The sequence below is a fragment of the Aotus nancymaae genome, unplaced genomic scaffold, assembly GCF_030222135.1.
Source record: "Aotus nancymaae isolate 86718 unplaced genomic scaffold, 86718_ANA_hifiasm-v0.15.2.pri h1tg000124l, whole genome shotgun sequence".
Classification (NCBI taxonomy): domain Eukaryota; kingdom Metazoa; phylum Chordata; class Mammalia; order Primates; family Aotidae; genus Aotus; species Aotus nancymaae.
The window spans coordinates 416,743-437,807 of NW_026988539.1; the positions used below are offsets into that span (position 1 = coordinate 416,743).

The 21,065-nt window shown below is 62.1% G+C and overlaps 2 protein-coding genes across 4 annotated transcripts in view; both read right to left on the bottom strand.

Annotated features, from left to right (window-relative positions):
* Positions 1–640: 640 nt before the first annotated feature.
* The window catches only part of DOT1L (DOT1 like histone lysine methyltransferase), a 63,506-nt gene continuing 43,081 nt past the window's right edge, over positions 641–21,065 (bottom strand). For 2 of the 3 annotated variants that reach the window (XM_064371226.1, XM_064371225.1), the window contains 17 exons: positions 20,217–20,258; positions 18,895–19,005; positions 18,551–18,785; positions 18,232–18,345; positions 17,646–17,737; positions 15,951–16,052; positions 15,660–15,797; positions 15,050–15,175; positions 13,018–13,502; positions 12,684–12,819; positions 11,888–12,034; positions 10,181–10,295; positions 7,936–8,519; positions 7,301–7,506; positions 5,093–5,157; positions 3,470–4,414; positions 641–2,992 (listed from right to left, as the gene is read on the bottom strand). In XM_064371226.1, the coding sequence (XP_064227296.1) occupies positions 2,391–2,992; positions 3,470–4,414; positions 5,093–5,157; positions 7,301–7,506; positions 7,936–8,519; positions 10,181–10,295; positions 11,888–12,034; positions 12,684–12,819; positions 13,018–13,502; positions 15,050–15,175; positions 15,660–15,797; positions 15,951–16,052; positions 17,646–17,737; positions 18,232–18,345; positions 18,551–18,785; positions 18,895–19,005; positions 20,217–20,258 (4,245 nt within the window). In that variant the 3' untranslated portion in view covers positions 641–2,390. The remainder of the gene's footprint in view (positions 2,993–3,469; positions 4,415–5,092; positions 5,158–7,300; positions 7,507–7,935; positions 8,520–10,180; positions 10,296–11,887; positions 12,035–12,683; positions 12,820–13,017; positions 13,503–15,049; positions 15,176–15,659; positions 15,798–15,950; positions 16,053–17,645; positions 17,738–18,231; positions 18,346–18,550; positions 18,786–18,894; positions 19,006–20,216; positions 20,259–21,065) is intronic. The other variant, XM_012435832.3, reaches the window with a different exon arrangement.
* On the bottom strand, positions 10,419–11,773 carry LOC135272686 (uncharacterized; the record flags this gene model as incomplete). Its single annotated transcript, XM_064371193.1, has 1 exon — positions 10,419–11,773. A coding segment is annotated over one exon (909 nt), but the record flags the coding sequence as incomplete, so codon positions are not given.

Consider the following 21,065-nt stretch of genomic DNA (forward strand, 5'->3'; position numbering starts at 1 on the left):
GGAAGGGACGTGGGCCAGGCAAAGGCTCGGGCAGCTGTCTGGACCACTGGGGGCTGCAACTGAGGGGTGTGGGGTGGGGGCTGACCCTGCGGCCATTTTGTACACTCTGAATAAATAAGGTTTTCCCCTCGCTTTTCTTTCCTCTTCACTGCATTATACCATCTAAAAATAAAAGCTGTTAAATCTATGAAATTTATAAATTCTTATCACATCTCTATAAAATACTGCCACTCATTAGTGTGACTCTCTCCTGTACAGAAACACCAGGGGACCCTCGACAGGCCTGCCCGCGTCGCAGGGCGCGCTGCGAGCCACGGAAGCCAAGAAATACAAAAGTAAATGCACTTGTCCGGCGCCTGCCGTCCTTACAGCACCATCGCAACGCACGGCGGCACGGCCCCTTCACGTGAGGGCGCCACCCAGGCCCCGCAGGGTGAACGGTCGGGAGGCTCACAGTGATGGGGCGGGGGTGGAGCGCTCAGGGCAGGCGCCAGGGGCTCGGGAAGGGGCTCAGGCCACGGGGGGCCTCCGAGGAATGTGGCAGCGGCAGGCCTGCCTTCGTCGGGGGAGCCTGCCGGGCAGCGTTTCCGAGGACGGGGTTCGGCGGCGTCAGCGTCTAGTCAGCACCAAGCGGGCGGAGGCAGGCGCGGGCCTGGGGACGATAGCACCGGGGCAGGCTGTCGGCGGATCCGCTGGCGGGCCCGCCCTGCAGACACGTGTCTTTATATAGATCTCTCATGTATAGATATTTATATTTCTCAATAAGTTGCCTTTTACCACTTAGATGGAATAAAATAAGTCAGAATTGTTTATACTTTTTAAAAAACGATAAATACTTTATCTAAAACTATCGACAGTACAAACTGGACCAGCCCCAGCCTCCTGCGGCGCCGCCGATTCACAGTGGAGCTCCCGTCGTGCTCGCCGTCAGGGTGGGAGGCCGGCGGGCAGCTGCCGCGGGCACAGTTGGTCCACACCGTCCTTGCATAGGTCTCGCGGTTGAGGTAGAAATCCTAGTTACCTGCAGGAGGGCACAGCGGGAAAGGCAGTCTGTCACCCTCAAGCCTGGGGAGCCCGACACTCACCCGGGCCGGGGACCGAGGCCTCCCACGAGCACACTCGCCACCTGGGGCCAGCACCGTGACAGGCAGGGCGCCGGCCCCTCCAACCACAGCAGGCCCAGGGAGCCCGACACCTGGCCACGCCAGCCAAGCTCCGGCCTTCCTCCAGAGACGCACGGCCAAGCCCCACTAAAGCCACCCTACCTGCAGCTCATCTCCTATGGGACCTGTGGGACCTGGAGGAGCCTGTCCAGCCCACGGGTGCCCGCGCTGACCTGCCAGACCCACTCCTACTTCCACTTAAGTACACTGCAGGGCGGGCCAGGACGACCAGCCCCGGCCCCACCTCCGCCTCGGCTCCCAGTCCACCTCTCTTTGCCCAGCGAGATGTGGACTTGCCCGTGAACGCCTGTGTCCCAGGGCCCCCCGAGGCAGGTCAGGGGCAAGCAGAGGGCACCTTTGCACTGTGTTGCCTGGCACACCATGTCCCTGGAGGGCATAGGTGGCCAACTGCCCTCAGGGGTCAGGTGCCAGTTTCCACAACCTCTCCGAGGAAGAGTGGACGGGACGTTCCCTGAAGGCCTCATGGCCACAAACTCACTTCCTCTGGTGCAAAGGCGGGCGCTGTCTACACTAGCCTGTACACCTTGGTGCTGACATCTGAGCGGCTAGAAGCCCTCGGCTTTTGGCCACAGCCACAGAGCAGTGCGGCCGCCATCAGCCGTGTCCCGGGGGCAGCCCCATCACACAGGGCACAGAGCTCTCCTCTCAGCCCCACTGGGAACCCATCAGCCCCCCAGGCAGGTGGGATACCAGGGGCCTCACCGGCTCCCTATGAGAGGTATCCGAGGCCACCAGCCAGACAGCCCTGACCAGAGGCATCCGTCCTGTCAACCTGGCTTCCCAGGACCTCTGCAGCTGGCACCGCACCACACCACCTGTCCTGAGTGACCTGGGCCTGGTGCAGATGGAGCCCTGGAAGCCACTCCCAGCCCCCTGAGGGGCTGCACCCATCCCTGGCATGGCACTCCGTGAGCCTCACCCACAGGGGCCGGCACAGCTGCCCCCAGGGCTGGCCTCGGTCCTGCGGCATCACCGCAGGGACCCAGCTGTGGACAGCTGGAAGCCAACACGCTCAGGCCACGCCACGGCTGGCGCCCGTCCTGCAGTCCCTCCTCTCGCTTCCCTCCTCGGGACCCCCGGCCCTTCTGCCGAGCCCTGTGGCCGTCTTCTCTGCCAAAGGAAGGACAGTTCAGTGTCTGGAGGGAGCCACCGCGCGGGGCTCTGGCCTTACCTTACACAATACGCACTGCTAGCTAAGCAAGGTCTTTATCGCGGCTTAACCCCTGAAAGGTGCGTGGCATAAGGAGGCGGCATGCCAAGGGACACCCACACAGCGGACGGCCCCGTGGCGCTGGCCTGCGGGATCCCGGGCGCAGCCTGTGCCAGGGCCAGCCGGGGCAGGGGCTGGTGGTGCACCGTGAAGGAGGGGCGGGCGCCCTTGTGCGGGAGGGAGGTGAGCTTGATAGACAAAGAGGCGTTAGCAGGTGGCAGAGAGGCAGCAGAGGCGGGGGGCAAGAAAGCTTGGTTAGGCGGGAGGGACGCGAGGCTCTGCAGAAGCACGGGCTCGGGGTTAGAGGCCAGCAGCGTTGGGGGAGGAGGCAAGGCGGCGTTAGGTGGGAGAGCGTGGAGGACGGGAGGCCCCGCGGGGGGCCGGCCCAGGTGCGCAGGCGGGGGCAGCGGGGGAGGCGGAGGCGGAGGGGGCGGCCGGGTCTCAACCGAGGCCGGGGCCTGAAAGGAAGAGGCCGAGGCGCTGGCCGCCGCCTGCAGCGGGCTCGGGCCCAGCGTGGCACTGCCACACGCAGCCCCGCGGCCGACACGGGCTCCAAACGGATGAGCAGAGGCGGAAGGCACCGCGTGGTTAAAGACACCTGCAAACAGGAGAGAAAAAGGCAGCTTCAACAGGCGGCAGCATCCAGTCAAGCGCAGAGAAGCAGCCGCAGGCTCACAAAAGGAAAGCGAAACGGTAGCGCCGGGCGTGCGGGCACCCAGCAGCCCCGAGGCTCCTCCGCCCGGTCTGGGCAGGCACTGCGGGGACTCGCTCTTACCCAACACCAGCTCCCAGAGCCTTGCCAGAGCCCGGGCGGCCACACCTAACAGGTGACCTCCACGGGAGAAAGGAATGCCCTGGTGACCCTGCGCACTGTGGCCTTCTGAAAACAAGAGGGACGGCGTTACAACCAGAGAACCCGAGACACACAGACTCAGCAGGAGCCCTCTCCCCACAGGACTGGAGTTCCGGACCGTGCCCAGACGGTGGGAACCAGCTGCTCAGCTCCTGGCCCCAGAGGGCGGGGAAGGACACCTGCAAAGGAAGGGGCCGCCGCGGGGGCCGCAGCCCTGCCTACCTCCAACTGTGCTGCCTGCCACCCCGGAAAAGCTGCCCATGGCGTGCGAGTTGGTGAGTCTGGTGGCAGCAGACGACACGTGCACCAGGCCAGCGGCAGCCGGCACAGAGCTGAAGAGCGACTGCAGCACAGAGGAGCCGGCCACGGAGCCCAGGTTGGCCTGCAGGGCCATGGGGCCCAGCGCGAACTGCGGCCCCGGCGGAAAGGGGCCCAGGAAGGGCCGGTGCGTCTGGGCGGAGGACCCCGCGCCACCTGCAGAGGACACCGCCGGGGCCAGGCCAGGGCCGCTGAGGAGGCCTCCGGGAGGCACGGCGGCCGCGGAGATGAAGAGGTTGTGGCCGTTCTTGAGGTCGAGCTCACGGTCCCGGGCCTTGGCGGCCTTGCCGGTGGGCAGCGGGGTTTTGTCCGCAGGGCCGCACAGCGGCAGGCCTCCCTCCCCCACCTCCTTGCCGCGGCCACCCTCGCCCTTCAGCCCAGCCAGGCCGTCTAGCTGCCTCTTGCTCAGGAAAGGGTTGGCATCCGAGGCCTCCTTGGCGCGCTGCGAGGGGAAGCCCAGTGGGGAGCTCAGGCCAGCTGCCTCGGGGCCCTTGTTGGGGAGAGAAGCACCATCACTGAAGCTGTGTGAACTCAGCTCGGCGGCAAGGCCCCCGCCGAAGGTGCAGCCGTTCGCAGGGTTGGTGCTGGGGCTGAGTCCGTCGGCCCCTGACAGGGAGGTGGGAAAGCCTTTCCTGGGGTGGGCAGCCAGCTTGGCATCGGCGGGGGGCTCCTCCAGGGCGGGCCGGAACGCGAACAGGGAGCTCTGGCTCAGAGTGGGGCCGGCCTGCAGGGGGCTGTCCGCGGCCTTGGCCAGGCCGATGTCAGAGATCGGCGAGAAGGTGGACTTCCACTTGCTACTATTGACTGGCTCGCCGGCGGGCGCGGGCCTCCTTCCCAGCACGCCACCACCTGGCAAGGAGGAAAGCCGTGAGGCCAACCGGGGCTGCTGCCACAGCACGAGCAACTCTGAAGACAGGGCTGCCACAGACATGCAAGATGCCAAGCAGGCCGGGCCGGGGCAGGACGGAGGGGAGGGGACAAGATGGGACAGGATGGCACAGGCAGGATGGGACGGGATAGGCGGGGCACAGCACAGGATGAGATGGGAGTGGATGGGACAGGACGGGACCTGAGGGCAAGGGACAGGACCGAGGCGGCTCAAGAGGGTGTCAGAGGAGCCCGGGCAGGATGAGCTCACCCTTAGCTCTGGGGAAAATTCGGAGGCCAGAGGCCTCTAGGACGAGAGGTGGGGTCGTCCCTGAGCAGGCCAGGGACCTCACAGAGGATGCAGGCACAACAGAGGATGAAAGCAGGCACCTCTCGGGGGAAGGCCAGGGTCCAAAAAGAACAAGGCACCCAAGGTGGCAACCCCCGCAGGTGAGCACCCACTGCAAGAGTGTGGCGTGTGCACGGAGGGAGGCCCTGGGCTGCAGTGAGGGCCTCCCGGAAGCAGTTCCAGAAGCCCAGCGCCCCCAGTGTTGGCCGCACGCAGGACACAACGCGGGGGGCCAGCAGGAGGTTCAGCAGCACTAAGCACCGCGGCCGCATGGACGGGGCTGGCCACGTCCCAGAGCACTTGTTACTCACCGTTTTCCAAGGTTTTCGGGGGAGATTTGCTTTCTAAGGAGATTGTTGCAATTTTTCTCTCGATTCTGTTAAGAAAGAAACGTCATTAATGCTTGAGACCCAGGTGCGTACTAAGAGCGACACAAATGCTGACAGCGAACAGCTGGGAGCGGGGAGACAGTGGACAAGCAGCAGCGCCTGGGCCGAACGGGGGATCCACGCAGCCACCCTGGGTCAGGCCCGGACTGTGCAGCTGGGCCCTGAGATCTACCCCCATTGCACCACAAGGGCACTGTCCTGGCAGAGACTCCAGGGCCTCTGCTGGGACAAGGGGCCAGGAGCTCAAGCATGGCAGCTGAATGGGAGAAGCCACTTCCCAGCACATGGAGGTGTGCGCGTCCAGACAGAGTTCTCTTCCCACCTCCCTCTCCTGCCCCCCGGACCTTGGTGCCTCAGGGGGCAAACGATGCCAGCGCCTCGCAGGCCAGCGTGCACAGCCATGTCCACCCACACACTTCATGGGGCCGCTTTCATCCAGTGTCCCAAGAACACAGCAGGGACATTAGAATTCCCATAGACTCTGCAAACACTAAGCTGAGCAATCCCAACGCAAAGAAGAGCACCCACGTGCTAGGATGTTTTCTATTTAACAGGCATGTGTGCTTGGAGCAGAGCAAAATGAACTAACTCAGAACACCACCAAGAGCTCTCAGGGCTGGCTGCAATGGTGCACGCCTACAATCCCAGCACGCCGGGAGGCAGAGGCGGACGGGCTGCTTGAGGCCAGGAGTTTCAGACCAGCCTGGGCAATGTGGCAAAACCCCATCTCTGTAAAACAAAAAAATGAACTAGGCATGGTGGTGGCATGTGCCTGTAGCCAGAGCTACTTGAGAGGCTGAGGCAGGAGAATCACTTGAACCCAGGAGGTGGAGGTTGCAGTGAGCTGAGACTGCGCCACCGCACTCCAGCTTGGGCAACAGAGTAAGACTTCATCTCAAAAAACAAAAAAAGCAAAAACCCCACAATGTGATACCAATTCGCAACAACTCGGATGGCTAGAATCGAACACAGAAACTCAGCGTGGCAAGGATGTGGGGACCTCAGCCCCTCGTGTGCCCGTGGCGGCAGGTGGAATGGCGCGGCTGCTGAGGAGCATGGGGCTGGGCCACCCAGCTCCTCCGCCCAGGCAGCTGGAAACTCACTTCCAAACACAACACGCACACCCACAGCCACAGCAGCGCCGCTCACAACCGCCAAGAACGGCAAGCCCAGCGACGGGCAGACGGACGGCGGGGCACCTCCCGCCACCTTGAGTACCAGGGAGAGACTCCAGACCCAGACAGACACGCCCTCTGTGACTCACTCCTAGGAGGTCCCTCGAGCCCTCAGTCACAGAGACAGAAGGTAGGATGGGTAGTGCCAGGGGCTCTGCGGAGGGGACGGGGAGTGAGTGTTTCAAGGGGATAAGATTTTCTTTGGAGGGGATGGAAGGTTCTGGATTTCAGCAGTGGTAACGCAGACATACCAAAGACCTCTGAAATGTACACTTTAAATGGGGGATATGATAGGTGAATTTTATCTAGTAAAGCTGCTCTACTACACTGAGCAAGGCGTGCAGATGAGCCCCAAACGCCTCACTGCTGAAACGTCTCTCCTGAGGCGCTCAGCTCCTACTCAGCTTGGCTTTTTTTTTTTTTTTTCGGAGACAGAGTTTTGCTGTCTTGTTGCTCAGGCTGGAGTGCAATGCGAAATCTTGGTTGACTGCAACCTCCGCCTCCAGGTTCATGCGATTCTCCAGCCTCAGCCTCCCGAGTAGGTGGAATTCCAGACGTGCACCACCACGCCCAGCTAATTTCTTATTTTTAATAGAGACAGGGTGTCTCCATGTTAATCAGGCTGATTTGGAACTCCTGACCTCAGGCGATCTGCCCACCTTGGCCTCCCAAAGTGCTGAGATGACAGGCGTGAGCCACCTCGCCCAGCGAGCTTGGTCTCTTCTAACCGGTGTCCCTGCTCGTGTGCCAGGATCCCACCCCGAATGGTTCAGGAGGCTGGCCCTGCCCAGAACAGAGCCCAGGACCTGCAGGGAGGCCCCTCACAAAACAGAGGTCTCTCTCCCCTCCAGGGCACCCCCTCCGAGTCTGCTGGCCCTCCCCACCCACACATGGTGAGTGCACGCCTCCTGCCCATGCTGCCAGGCCCTGCCCCCATCCGAGACCCTGGACTTGCCGGGCGCTGCTGGGCTCGTCCTCAGAGCCTGGCTCCTCATCGGAGGTGAGCGGGGAGTAGTGCGCCCCATTGGTCTGGCTCAGGGGCCGCTCTTTCTTGAGCACGGGGGGCTGATCGTGGTCCTGGTAGGGCACAGGGGAGCTCTTCAGGGAGGTCTCAGGGGATGAGATGGCTGTAATCTCCAGGGGCTGGTTGATGTTACTGACCTGAGGGCAGACAGACACAGTGTATGCACATAGCACAGGCCAGGATCCCAAGGCAGGAGAGCCCCACGACCCAGGAGGCTCCTGCCTGCACCCCACAGTTTCCTGAGGAAATGGATGCCCTGCCTGCCGGCTGGTGCACCCTCAATCTTAGTTCCTTGTGGTCCTCACATACCACCCCCACAGCCCAGAGCCCCCACACCCACTCCTCGTGTGCCCACCTCCACCAAGGCCCCACCGCGGAGGATGAAGCTTTCAGGCAGCTCAGCGCTGCTCTGAACCCCAGGGGCAGCTCTCGGCCGCCTCTTCCCAGGCTGCCACGGCCGCACGTGGCGGGGGACGGAAGACTGGCCTCAGTCATGACCCCCCCACCTCCCTCCGGTCTTTCTTCCATGGGTCATGCTCCCCGGTCCCGCCGGTCCCCATCCTTACCATGGAGTTGAGGTTTAGAGGAGACCCTGAAGGCTGCGTGAAAAGGCCAGCGACAGACGGCAGGGCTCGGCGCTTAGGGGACACGCCTGCGGTCAAGCTGGGCGTCCCCGTCGACGCTCGCTTCCGCCGGCCACGCTTGCGGCTGTCCTGGCCGTGGCTCGGCACACAGTCCCCGCGGGCGCTGGAGGTCAGGGGGCTGTGTTTGCTGGAAGGCGACTGCTTGGTGCCGCCCGTGCCGGTGGCGATGGTGAACACGATCCTCCTCTTGGCCTCGCTCTCCGGATCTGAGAAGCCGGAATCGGAGGGCAGGTCCCCTTTGCTGGCCTCGGGGAGCGGGCCGTGGGCAGCCCCACCAAGCCGGGGGCTGGAGGAAAGCTGGTGGGTGGGAGAGGCCGGGCGCGAGTTCCGGGGCTGTGCCAGCAGCAGGGGATGCTGTGGCGTGGAGCTGCGGGACCCCACAGTGGCAAAAAGACTCCCAGAGCTGGAGGACTCATCCAAGGCGGCCGGCTCGGCTCCAGGGGCAAGAGAGGCTGGGCTGCCTGCCAGGGTCCCGCTGATGGCCACCGAGCCAGCATAGGAGAAGCCTGCCGGGAAGGACATGGGGGTCTCAGGGGATGCAGGACGGCCTCAGTCCACAGGGGAGATGCTGGGCCCCACCTTGGCCAAAGAGGAAGCCAGGCTGTGGGAGTACCTCCCTCCAGGAGCCCCCTGGGCTCCAGGAGAGGCAGTGAAGCAGGGAACAGGGCTAGGAGGCTGCAACGGCCCCTCTGAGGTGGAACCAGAAGACTCTGTGGGCAACCCCAGGGCTCAGGGCTGACCCTGTGCCTCCTCCCATTCATCTGGGCTGCCTGTGCCCTGCAGGTCTCGGCTGAGATGCTGCCTCCCCTCGAGAAGCCTCCTGGTGCGGGCTCCCCACTGAGCTGGGCACCTCTGAGTGAGGTCCCCTCTGTCCCCGTGATCTCAGAGACGCCACAAGGAAAGCCCATGGCTCAGTGGCCTCCCTCCCTCCTGTTCTCAGACCACAACTCAGCTTAGACCCTCCAAGCTATGGCTGCCCTGAAGGGTAAGTCTGTGCTTCCCAGCCCACAGTGAGCAGTGCAATTCCGGGACCACCTGGGACAAAGGGAGGGCGAGGTGCTTCTGGAGTTAGTCACCTGTTTGTGACACAGGTGAACACCTCCCGATACTGTCACTGCCTCTCACAGACCAGACCTCATCCCAAGGGCACAAGCCTGCCGGAACAGAGCTGCCCAGGCTTGGATGGCCTCTCCAGGGCCCTCCCGCGGCCAGCCACCCGAGAGCTCCGGACCCGACAGCAGCCGCGCTCTGCACTTTGCTGTCGCTCTGCTGTTTGTTTTGGTTTTGGGACAGAGTCTCGCTCTTGTCACCCAGGCTGAAGTGCAGAGGTATCATCTCGGCTCACTGCAACCCCCACCGCCCGGGATCAAGTAATTTTCCTGCCTCCGCCTCTCGATTAGCTGGGATTACAAGTGACCGTTACCACACCAGGCTAATTTTTGTATTTCTAGTAGAGACGGGGTTTCACATTTTTGGCCAGGCCAGTCTCACAGGTGATCTGCCTACCTCTCACTCCCCAAGTGCTGGGCTTATAGGTGTGGGTCACATTTTACTTTTTACTCCTAAAAAAGTAGATGCCACATCATGCCACATGTCAACACAGGGCCAGTAGGTAAGCCTGAGAGCCTGAGCCCTCCACTGTTGTAAGTAGTTTCACTGGCACACAGCCACACTCACTGACAGTGTCTCTGTGGCTTCCACACTAGACAGGCCTGCACGGTCATGACAGAGACCAGCACAGCATCCCCTCTGGCTCCTTACAGAAACTGGGCTACCAGCAGAGACTGGTCATGGAAACCGAAACCACGCTGCCGCCAGCACGGAGGCCCGCGGCCGTGTGCCACTGTGCACTGAGTCAGGGGCCTCCTAGCTGAGAGTGCAGGAGCCCCAACAGGGCTGGGGCTGACCCCACGGGCAGAATACAGACAGGCGTGAGGTGTCAGTGTCGGGAGACGCAGGCCTGAGACTGTGATGGCCGAAGCTGAGCCCGATCTTCATCCCAGCTTGTGGGATGCAGGAAAGGATGTCGGGAAGGAGGTCTGGCGGTCCAGGGCCTCCCTGTGATCACTCCGGGAAGCCCTGTTCCACTCCCAGCACCCAGCCCTCCTGCTCTGAAGAGCAGCAGCAGCAGCAAAGTCCCGAGGGTAGGACACAGGAGGGACGTTACCTGCCGGGGCCAGGGCAAGGCTTTTGCTCCCAGCACTGTGGGCATTAGCACCAATATGCTTTTCAAGTGTGGACGAGGGGTCTCGGGGCTGCAGCACAGGACTAGGGGTGCTTCTCTGCAGAGAGAAAAGCCAGTGTGTCAGGGGGAGGCCCAGAACCCAGCTGGAAACAGTGAATGCGGCTGGCCGGGGTCACCGTCCAGTCCTGGGTGGGAAGAGGGCCCCGGGTGGGTGGTGCAGCCAGGGTGGGCAGCGTCGGCGTGTGAATGGGGCGGCGGGCCTGAGGCAGGGAGGTCAGGAGGTGGGAGTCCCGGGGTCTGGCTGTGGGATGGGGGTACCGGGCACAACCCACGCCCGCCCTAAACAGGGAAGCCGGCTGCTTTCTCTGAGCAGCACAGACAAACGTCAGCAGTCACGTGGGGCGAGGATTGCCACACGGGAACACACCCACCGGCCGCCACACCCCGCCACACTGCAGGTCCAACAAAGGTCAGCAGAGTGACCTTGGGGCCCAGTGGCTCCACACGGGTCAAAGAACAAGCCTACATCCACACAAAAACCTAGACCCAACATTCACAGCACAAGGATTCACAACCACCGAAACGTGGAGCCAACCCGGTGCCCGTCAGCTGGGCTGGGATGACGACAGCGCACTCCATCCACACGGGGAACGATCACACACCGAGTCAAGAGGCGGGACAGGCCTGGGCTCGAGCACGTTCAGGGGCCTGGGGGAGCTGGGGAAGGGCTAAGGAGTGACTGCTGAGCAGAGCAACGCTTCTTCTGGGGTGAAGAAAATGCCCCGGAATTAGACAAGAGGTGTATAAAAACAGAAAACCCGGCTGGGTGCCAGAGCTCATGCCTGGAATCCCAGTACTGTGGGAGGCTGAGCCAGGTGGATTGCTTGAGGCCAGGAGTTCAAGACCAGCCTGGCCAACATGGTGAAACCCCACCTCTATTAAAAATACAAAAATCGGCCAGGTGTGGTAGCTCACCCCTATAATCCCAGGACTTTGAGAGGCCAAGGCCGGTGGATCACCTGACGTCAGGAGTTCAAGACCAGACAGGCCAAGATGGTGAAACCCCATCTCTACAAAAAATACAAAGATCAGCTGGGCATGGTGGCAGGCACCTGTAATCTCAGCTACTTGGGAGGCTGAGGCAGGAGAATCGCTTGAACCTGGGAGGTGGAGGTTGCAGTGAGCCGAGATCACACAATTGCACTCCAGTCTGGGTGACAGGGCAAGCCTCCATCTCAAAAAAAAAAAAATGCTAAAAACCATGAAAATGTACACCTGAAACACAAAATTTTTAAAAAAGAAAGAGCTCAATGCCCAGAAAACCCCACCCATGCTCCATAGGATGAGAGTCTCTGCAGGCACCGCGTGGCGTGGGAGAACCCAGGAGCGACTGCGATGACAGGGGCCACAGCAGGCAACCGGGCCTCGTGAGGAGGGAGGCTGGGAGCCAGGCTGGGCCTCTGAGCTCCTCCTCAACTGAGATGTGACGCCCTCTCCACCTGCGCACCCACCTTTTACCCAAAAGCAGAAGGCTGGCGATGAGTGGCCGCAGCGGGTTTGCACGGCCCCTTCACTGCACTCTCACGCTCAACCATTAACAGCATGTGACTTCTCACGAGCGAGTCGGCGCTCGGGAACCCCAAACTGGCCTCAACGTGGCCCTTGGAGACCTCCCTGGGAAGCACTCACCGCCCTCTCGGCACGGCTGGGCAGCACCACGCTGGCCAGGGGGATGCTGACCGGGAGCTTGTTCGGCTGCACGGTGCTGAGCGGGATGCTGATGGGCAGGCTGGTGATGGGCTCCCCACCGCTGCCGTAGGCACGCTCTCTCAGGCCCTGCGGACGAACGCAGGACCCCCAGCCGCAGGTCAACACACACCTCCAGGACATGAGAACCACAGCCATGAGACAGGGGCCTGCTGCTGCTCTCTCAAGGTGGCCCCCAGGCTGCCAAGGCCTCGCAACCTGCCCCACAGAGTCAGGAACTCCTGGACACCAGCTCTGGGTCACTCCAGACGCACAGCACCCTCCTGGCGTAGCGTCTGAAAGCCATGCCCATGTGTTCCCTCCAGCCTGCCCGCCCGGCTCAGTGGGCTGTCACCTGTGGGGCCACTGAGCCTCCCTGGGCCTGCATCCATCACTGCCAAGTCCATGCAATGTCACCATCCATCCCTGCACACACAGGCCAGTGCTCCCGGGCAGTCCTCATGGGCAGCAGCCTCCCAAACTGGGCTCTGAGTGTCTACCAGCCCTCACCACCCATCGCTGAGAACTGCAGGGCATCAGGGACACCCTGACAAACCCCACACCCTCCATGGTACCTGCCCAGCGTCACCCGTAACCTGTCCTTACTGGTTGTCCCCCAACTCAGCCACGACGTCCTCCAGGCAGCCCCAGTCCCTCACCGTGCCCCAAGGTCAACTAGGACAAGCCCCCTGCTAGCAAGTCGCCAGGGCTGCCTCTGCTGAGCATCCGCGGCCCACACCTTCTCACTGCTCTTCTCTCCAGCAAGCTGCAGGGTCCCAGGGGATGGGGGCCGCGGGTCCTGGGGGCTCAGCTTCATGCTGCTGGGCACGCTGGGGCTCTGGTAGGGAAGGCCATTCTCCTTGGTGTGCTCAGCTCTGGAATGAGAAGCTGCAGTCACTCTCAAGGGCCACTCAGTGCCTCCGGCTGGCGCTCAGGGCCATCGGCCTGGCCCAGCACCTCCCCACCTTAGTCTCCTCAACAGATGCACTCCTGCTGAGACCTCCAACAGCCCGAGTGCACCAGGTGGATTCCGCAGGCACCAGGTGCAGACCCTCACCTGCCAGGGCACTTACCTCGGGTGTAGCTCGCTGGCAGCCGGCCTGCCGGGCACCGCGTGGTCCTGGCTGAGGTGCCGTCTCAGCACGATCTTGGCTGGGGACAGCCTGGTGTAGTCGGGCACAGCCAAGCCAGAAAGCTTCTCCACACGTGGCCGGCCGCCGTGGCTGGGGGTGCAGGGTACCACCTCCTGGTCTAGGGGTGAGGCCAGGTACTGGGGCGTGTCCTGCTTGGGCGAGGGCCGGCTCAGTGCGCTGCAGAGCTCGTAGCTGGCAGCATGGCCGTTCATGGAGAGCTCTGGGCTCATGCTGCTCAAGTGAGGCAGCGAGAACTTGGCACAGTCCAGCTCCAGATGCAGCCGACCAGCGTCAGGCTCCAGCTCGCGGCCCAGGGCGCCCTTCCCGCGCAGGTGCAGGGCCGGGGTGTCATCCGGTGGCACGCAGGACTTGAGCTGCAGGAGCTCCTGCTGCCGCTGGCTCTTCTCCAGCTCCACGATGCTGATCTGTAGCAGGAGAGGCGGCGTCAGACCCGCCCCGCCTGGGACCACACCAGGGACCCGGGGCTGTGCCACAGACGGACCTCCAGAGGGGCGGCCAGGACCCTGCTGCTCATGTGGGATGGAAGAACCAAAACCACAGAACACCTACAGGCGGGGTTGGGACGCTCGGGCACGTCAAATTAAGTAACGTGGAGGGCCGCGGATGGTTTCCATTGACATGAAAACACATTCTCCATAAAGGAAGATACAGAGCGCTCTGGTCTCTTAAAACAGACTCTCAGTGTGAAACAGGCAGAGACACCCGTGGCGGGACACGCCGCTGGAGCGTGGCAGTGCTTCCCCTGGCGCTTCTTCCTTTTGGTTTGTCTGTTCTGTTTCTCTGCTTTCCTTTCTTTTAACAAACACGTATCGTTTATTGCAGAAAAAAGATTATGACAAAAAGGGTTAGAACCCAAATACGCTCCTCCCAAGGCCTCTACTCCATGCGGTCTGGCTATGGGAATGAGGTCGCGACCTCCGTTTCTCTAAGGTACGCTAGTGAGGCTCGCCAGGGCCACACACGTGAGCAAGCAGCTAGGCCGCATGTGGGTGGCGCTTCCCGATGCCAGCATGTGTGGGCTCCTGCCTCTTGGGGCAGTCTCGCAGCAAGGCTTTGGTGAAGGCCTTTGAAAGCAAGAGGGCTGGCGACGGGGCACCATGTCCATCAAAGGTGAAACCACGCTGGGGACATGTGAGCTCGGCAGGCGGGCACGGCCTCGAAGGCACAGGGCTGTGGGAACGAAGCCCACAACCTGCTACTTTCCAGACTGCACGGCAGCGGTGGGCACCGCGCACGAGCTCCTGCCCGGGAGGAGGAGGAGAGCACCTTCCCGCCACACGCCCTGCTCCACGCTTCCTCTACTCGGCCTCCACAAACATGTTTCTCGGCGTCAGAAAGTACGAGCTCTTTTATTTTTCAGACAGGGTCTGGCTCTGTCACCCCAGCTAGAATGCAGTGGCAAAATCTTGGTGCGCTACAGCCTCCTCCTCCCAGGCTCAAATGATCTTCCTGCCTCAGCCTCCCCGGTAGCTGGGACTATAGGCACGCACCACCACACCTGGCTAACTTTTGCATTTTTGGTAGAGCCAGGGTCCCACTGTGTTGGCCAGGCTAGTCTCCAACTCCTGACCTCAAGTGATCCACCCGCCTCAGCCTCCCTAAGTGCTGGGATTACAAACATGAGCCCCTGCTCTGTTTCAGCTATTTTCTAGAGCAAATTCTGCCCATGACTGTCGCAGAAGCAGTCAGGGAGGAGGAAGCCAGGAAACCCTAGGTCAACGCTGTGCACACAGCTGAGCACGCCCGAGATGCCCCAGAGAGCTGAGGGCCAGAGTGAGGCGGAGCCATCCACACAGCCAGACTGCAGCCCAGGAGAGAAGGTTCCACAAGCCTCCTCCACCCTCTTCCTAGGCTGCTGCATCCACAAACACCCCAGGGCCTCAATGCTGTCACAGGGAGGCCGATGGGAGCCTCTTGGGCACCACGGAGTGCAGCCCCATGCCCAGCCCACCTGCAGCTCCAGGCAGCGCCTCTGCTTCTCTGAGATCTGACTCTTCAGGGCCTGCTTCTCCTTCAGCAGCTTCTCCAGGGACAGCGTGGCCCAGTCCAGCTGCAGCTCCTCGCAGCGAGCCTTGAGCTGACGGGACAGGGATGGGACAACGTCAACTAGCTGACTGGCAGCCCGGCACACTCTGCGCCCTCACGGCAAGGGCTCCCTGGGCAAGCCTCAGCCAACAGCCTGTGTGCTTAGAGAACAGAATCTGCTTCTGGAATAGCACGCTGAGAATGGGGAACCAGTGAAGACTGGGACCCCTACAGACAGACGAGGCAGCTCTAGCACCCACACCACAGCAGGGGGATGCTCACGGGACCCCACACCTCGACCCTGCCACAGGGCGGCTCCTTGACACCCAGGACTGCTAAGAAACCATCCGCCCAGGGTCCCAGGCTGGCCTGCTGTGACGGGCTCCACAAGCTTTCACTAGTCATGATTCGTCTGGGAACCAACCCCACAACAGAGGCAGCCTTCCAGAGCCTCCCGCCCGCACAGAGGACACACCCGCCCAGGCAGGGTCCCTCTGGCTCCCTCTATGTCCCTGTCCCGGCGTGGCGGCCCCCACCAGCTGCAGGCTCTGACTGCGGAGTGCGCGGTTGTCCTGCTCCAGCTGCTCCGACTGCTCGCGCAGCTGCTGGTTATGGGCGGAGATCTCCTTCTGCGCTTGAATCAGGTCGTTGTAGGTCAGCGCCTTCACACCCAGCTGGGGACACGGGGCGGGGGAGCGGTCACGCTGGTGGCCTCCAATGTGAAGGAAGGCCTCAGGCATGGAAACCCCTGCAGCCCAGCCCAGGAGAAATAGGAAGGCCACCCCAGGCTGTGCCCCAGCTGCCGTCAGCCCTCCGGGAGTCACTACCTCATCCAATTTCTGCTGGAACAGCCTCCTGATCTCCTCCTTCTGGGCCTGGCAGTGGCTGAGGAGCTGCTGAGCCGTGCCCAGGAGCTGGGCGTTCTTCTCCTGTAGGACGGACGGGGCAGGTGACTGAAGGCCCACAGCGAAGGCCCACGCCCTGCCTCTCACGCCTCTCTGCAGATGTGCTCAAGGACAGACATGCCTGAGGGGACCCACACTGGGCTGAAATGCCCAGTAACACTCAGGCCACGCTGGGAGGGGACCAGCTCTGCATCTGGTTCACTGTGGAGGGAAGCCGGCATCTAGGAGTTTCCCCCAAGGCAATACCAGGGGATGGACTTCTGTCATGGATCTGCAAGGAAGCCTGCTGCAGTGCCCCGCTGGCCTGCCCCGAAGGGAAGAGCCAGGAGCCACTGCCATGGGACAACACCCAGACAGCGGCCAAGAACAGAGCCCAGGCCCGGGCCTGAGGTCAGCTACAGGAAGCAATGCGTGTGCCTGTGCTCAAAGCACCCTGTAGGCTTTTTATTTTTGAGACGAAGTCTCTCTCACCCAGGCTGAAGTGCAATGGTGTGATCTCAGTTAACTGTAACCTCTGCCTCCCGGGTTCAAGTGATTCTCCTGCCTCAGCCTCCAGAGTAGCTGAGATTACAGGCACCTGCCACTATGCCCAGCTAATTTCTGTATTTTTAGTAGAGACGGGGTTTCACCATTTTGGACAGGCTGGTCTCAAACTCCTGACCTCGTGATCTGCCCGCCTCGGCCTCCCAAAGTGCTGGGATTACAGGCGCGAGCCACTGCGTCCGGCCCTGTAAGCTTCTTTAAAGCAAAACCTAAGTCCAAAATGCAAACCAGGGCTCAGACAGTAGACCTCATGGCTCCAGTGGCTTCTGGAGCTACCTCTGGGCCACCAGAACTTCCACCCATAGCCTGGCCCTAGCTCCGCACTGTGGCAGGTCCTCCACGGCTCCCTGGGGGAGATCAGGGGTGTGGGGGCTGCCCCACAGCCGGGACCTCAGGTGAAGGAAATCATGTATACAGTGGTCCATTACCAAGACGAAGTGCCTTGAATCGGCTTAGGTCAGCATACCACAGGAGATAGCATACACTAGGCCCCTGCTTGGATTTCTGATGCCTGCTTCTCGGCCTCCCCAGTCCCCTCCCCTGCTTAGTTCCCTCACCCAAACCAAAGAAGCTGAGTCTAAGATAAACGTTCACTAGCCTGCTTTGCCTGTTCTTACGAGCCTGACCCTACTCAGGCCATGAGTCAGGTATTTGAAGAGCCCCTGAGCTGACTAGGATTGCAATGCATTGTGGGCAGCGACAAAATGCATCAAGACAGCCCTGCCCAACAACCAGCAGGCAACACCCAGGAGGACTGGGACCCCACCGTCCTCTGCCTGTGAGACGGGGGAAGGGCTGAGCACCGGGGGGCACTGCTGGCTGAAACTGCTGGGTATGGCCCTGACACACCGGATCTGGCAGAACCATATGAAGAGTCTCGTTTCTCTGATCTCTGGGTCTCTCAGTCCATTCTTTGGATTTAAAACAGGTAAGTTTGTTTCTCACACAGGTGACGGGAGGAGGGAGCCACTCAGGCCTGTGCTCCAGGGCCTCTGCTGCAGGGAACGGACACCCAGGAACAGGAACCGGCCTGCCTCCGTGTGGGCAGGAGGAATCTGAGGGGCCGGGACCCACCTTCTCCTGGCCCAGCAGCTCCTGCAGGCTGGCCTTATACTGGGGGGTCTTCGTGTATGCCAGGAACTGCAGGTACTGGACCCTGAAGGACTCTGGGAAGAGAGGCACAGCACGGGTAAGAAGAGGGCAGCCATGGCCGGGAGGAAGTCGGAGCAGCCGTGAGAAACAAGCACAGGGCCGGGGCAGGCGCTCAGGAGGCAGGAACTGGGCAGAGCCCTGTGGGGCTCACACCACATGCCCCCGACCCCTGCTCCGCCGAATGCCCACCATGCAGGGCATTGCAGGGCCCTGGGCAACATCCCTAGCCGGCACCCGCCCCAGGCCAGCAGCACCATCCAGTCATGACAACCACAGATGTCCCAAGTGTCACCCAGCGTCTCCTGAGTGAAACCAAACAACCCATGGGCTGCATCTGAGCCTCTCCTGACCCCTGCAGCAGGCAGATCCCCAGCCTGGGTGAACCTCAGTGGGATCCAGCATGGGGGTCATGAGGGCTGCCGCGAGGTCAGAGTCACAACCCACAGTCCTCCCAGGACCGCCCCAAGCCCAGCCCCCTCCGCTGGCCCCCTTGCGCCCTCAAACTCACCTAGCAGCTTCTGCAGCGCGGGCGGGGTGGGCGCCACCAGCAGCGGGTTGGGGGAGTGCCGCTGCACGCTCGGAGGTAGCTGGTAGAACGGGCTGTGAGGGGACCTGTAGGCATCTGGGGCAGAGCAGTGGGCAGGCGTCGGCATGGGGCAAGTGCCCAGTACCCCTTAGGACGGGGCCACCCCGAAGGCATAGCCACACCAGGGAGGCTTCCGGGACCCCCTGGATACCCAGGGCTCAGGAGGGCAGCATCCCAGCAGAGGGGCCCCTAGGCCTCTGCACTCGGGTAGAGCGGGCGCCATGGGGTAGGGGTGACTTACCCTGGGGCGAGGAGGCCGCTGTCTGAGACACGGTCTGAGCGTGCAGGAGATCCAGTGCAGTTTGGCTCTTCTTGGGCTTCCGCTCGGGGTTCGCGGTGCTCATCTTCTTGGGGCGCCCACGCTTGCGGCCAGCCATCTTCCTCCCCTTCTTGTTCAGCTTCTTCTTGCGGGCTTTGGAGGGAGACGGCTTCTTCACGGTGGCTGCTCCCGCCTTCTCTTCCTCAGCACCAGAGTCCTGGAGGACCCAAGGGAAGGGCAGGGGTGAGTGCAAAGCCTCCCGCCAATGGGGCCTCCCGGGTCGGGGGGCGGTGCCCTCCAGCAGTGGTAGCCGGATGGGGGCTCACCATGGGGACTTCGGCAGGGCCGGCTGCCTTGCCCTCGGGACCCTTGGTGGGCGTGGCCGCGTTGCTCTTGCTCTCGCGCTGCTGGCGGCGCCGGGCTGCCTCCTGTTCCTCCTGGAAGGAGAGTGATTGAGCCCCGGTGAGCCCTGGCGCTGCCCACAGCCCTCCTGCACCAAAGGGCACGCAGAGCTCAGATTCAAGGGGGCCACAGGCCCAACTCTGTCTGTCCTGTGCAAGTCCTCTGTGGCACAAATCAGGAAGCCGAGGCCCAGAGACAGCAGAGGGCTGCTTGGGGCCCCACAGGCCAGGACGTGACCCGTGGACACAGATGACTGTATTCACAGCCGCTCCCAGGATCACACACACCCGTCAGTAAGAGGCCTGACTGTGGGCCATGGAGAGAAAGAGCCACATCCAAGAAACAAGACGAGATGAGCCTCAGGCAGCAGGAGCCAGAAGGCGCAGCCTACAGCCTCCCCTGCCCTCTCTCCTCTCAGTGAAAGGCGCCGACGCCCACGCGTGGGACGCTGTGACACACAGGAAGAACACAGGACGCACCAGCCACCTTGGGCTGTTCCCTGCTATCCAGAAAAGACCTGCACCCCCCTAAGCACGGTGGGAAGGACACAGGACACCCAAGGGGTACCACGCTCTGAGGCCGGGTTACAGCCCAGCCCCAGCTACAAATCCAGGTAGTGACAGAGCTCTTTGTGGGTGGGGTTCTCCACACAGTGATCTCATCTGACCCTCCAAAAGGAAAGGACGCTTGGACAAACAGCCTCTCAGCTTTGGTGGCAAATAAGCAGGCAAGTCTGAGGCTGCAGAAGCACCAGTGGGCAGGGCCGTCACTGCAGCTCCCAAGACAGGCTTCCGCACCACTGCAAAAGGCGGGGACAGCCTGCCTCGGAAGTGCAGAGCGGTGGCGGCCCAGGAGCTGCACTCGACACCGAGGGGGTACAAGTGCAACGTGTGGCCCCCCAGGCCTCATGAGAAAGCAGCCTGCAGTGCGCACAGGCCATTCACCCATCCAGCCCTTCACTGCACTCACCCCATCACCAAAACTAACCCAAGCCACCTCCGCCAAAATGGGTTATCAACAAGGAAATGGATGGCCCAGGCCAGACCACCAAAGACACGGCACAGCACAGAGACAGAGACCGAACGGGGAGAGACAAGCAGGGGAAAGGAGGGAGGAGGCCGCAGCGGCCGGGGCAGGGAGAGGACGGAAGGAGCGGCGGGAGGGGCAGGGCTGCGCTCCAGTCATGGCTGCGGAACCCACCACGCAGCTCTGCCCCTCCCACGTGGGAGAAAATACACAAACTTACCCTGAGTTTTGGGTTTTTCAGACTAGAAAAATAGTTTTCAAGCTAAAAAGAAGAAAGAGAAACCTCATTAGAAGGGAGTCTCAATCTCTGTTCGGATTTGCCTGGACACCCAGGTAACATCAGCTCCTCAGAGAGCGGGGGAGGCTGTTCTGGTACTTGGGGACACCAGGCATGCAGCTGGAGCCCCCGGCGGCAAACGCGGATGTGACTGACCCAGCTGTGGCCAGACATCACCCTCAATTCACCAGCACGCGACAGCTGGGGCGGGGCTGCTTTAAGCCTTCAGGACGGACACAGGCCTGGGATGTGGCTTCTGGAAGAGGGTAGGCTTTCTGCACTGAAACAGCGCACCTGCCTCCCAGGAAGGCGAGGGGCCGAGCTGAGCAGGTAGCAGCAGTGCCTGGGGTGGGGCCGCATGGTAGGCAGAGCCCCCAGAGCCTCAACCTCAGCTCACCATGCCTCTCGTCCCAGGGCCCTCAGGGGAGCAGTGGGAGGGGTGGGGTGCATCTGCCTGGGGCGGTCGGCTTGAGTCTGCATCAGTGCTCCCCAGGAAGGCTGCAGTGGAGGCTCCAAGCACCCGACAGTGAGGGTCTGGACACACCAGCACCATAGTGAGGAAAACCACCGAGACCCCAAAAAACAGAAACTGATGCCCAACCAAAGGACGGGAAAGAGACCAGCGGAAGCCTCCCAGCGTCGAGGGCCGCGCTGCCCACATGCAGGAGGCTCGGGGAACCCCTGCAAAGGGGCCGTCGGGGAAGCACCATGAGAGGGAGGCAGGCCCCACACTGGCCCAGGGCCGTGTCAGAGGACACCGGGAAGCACAGGGAGGGAAGAAGCATCCCAGCC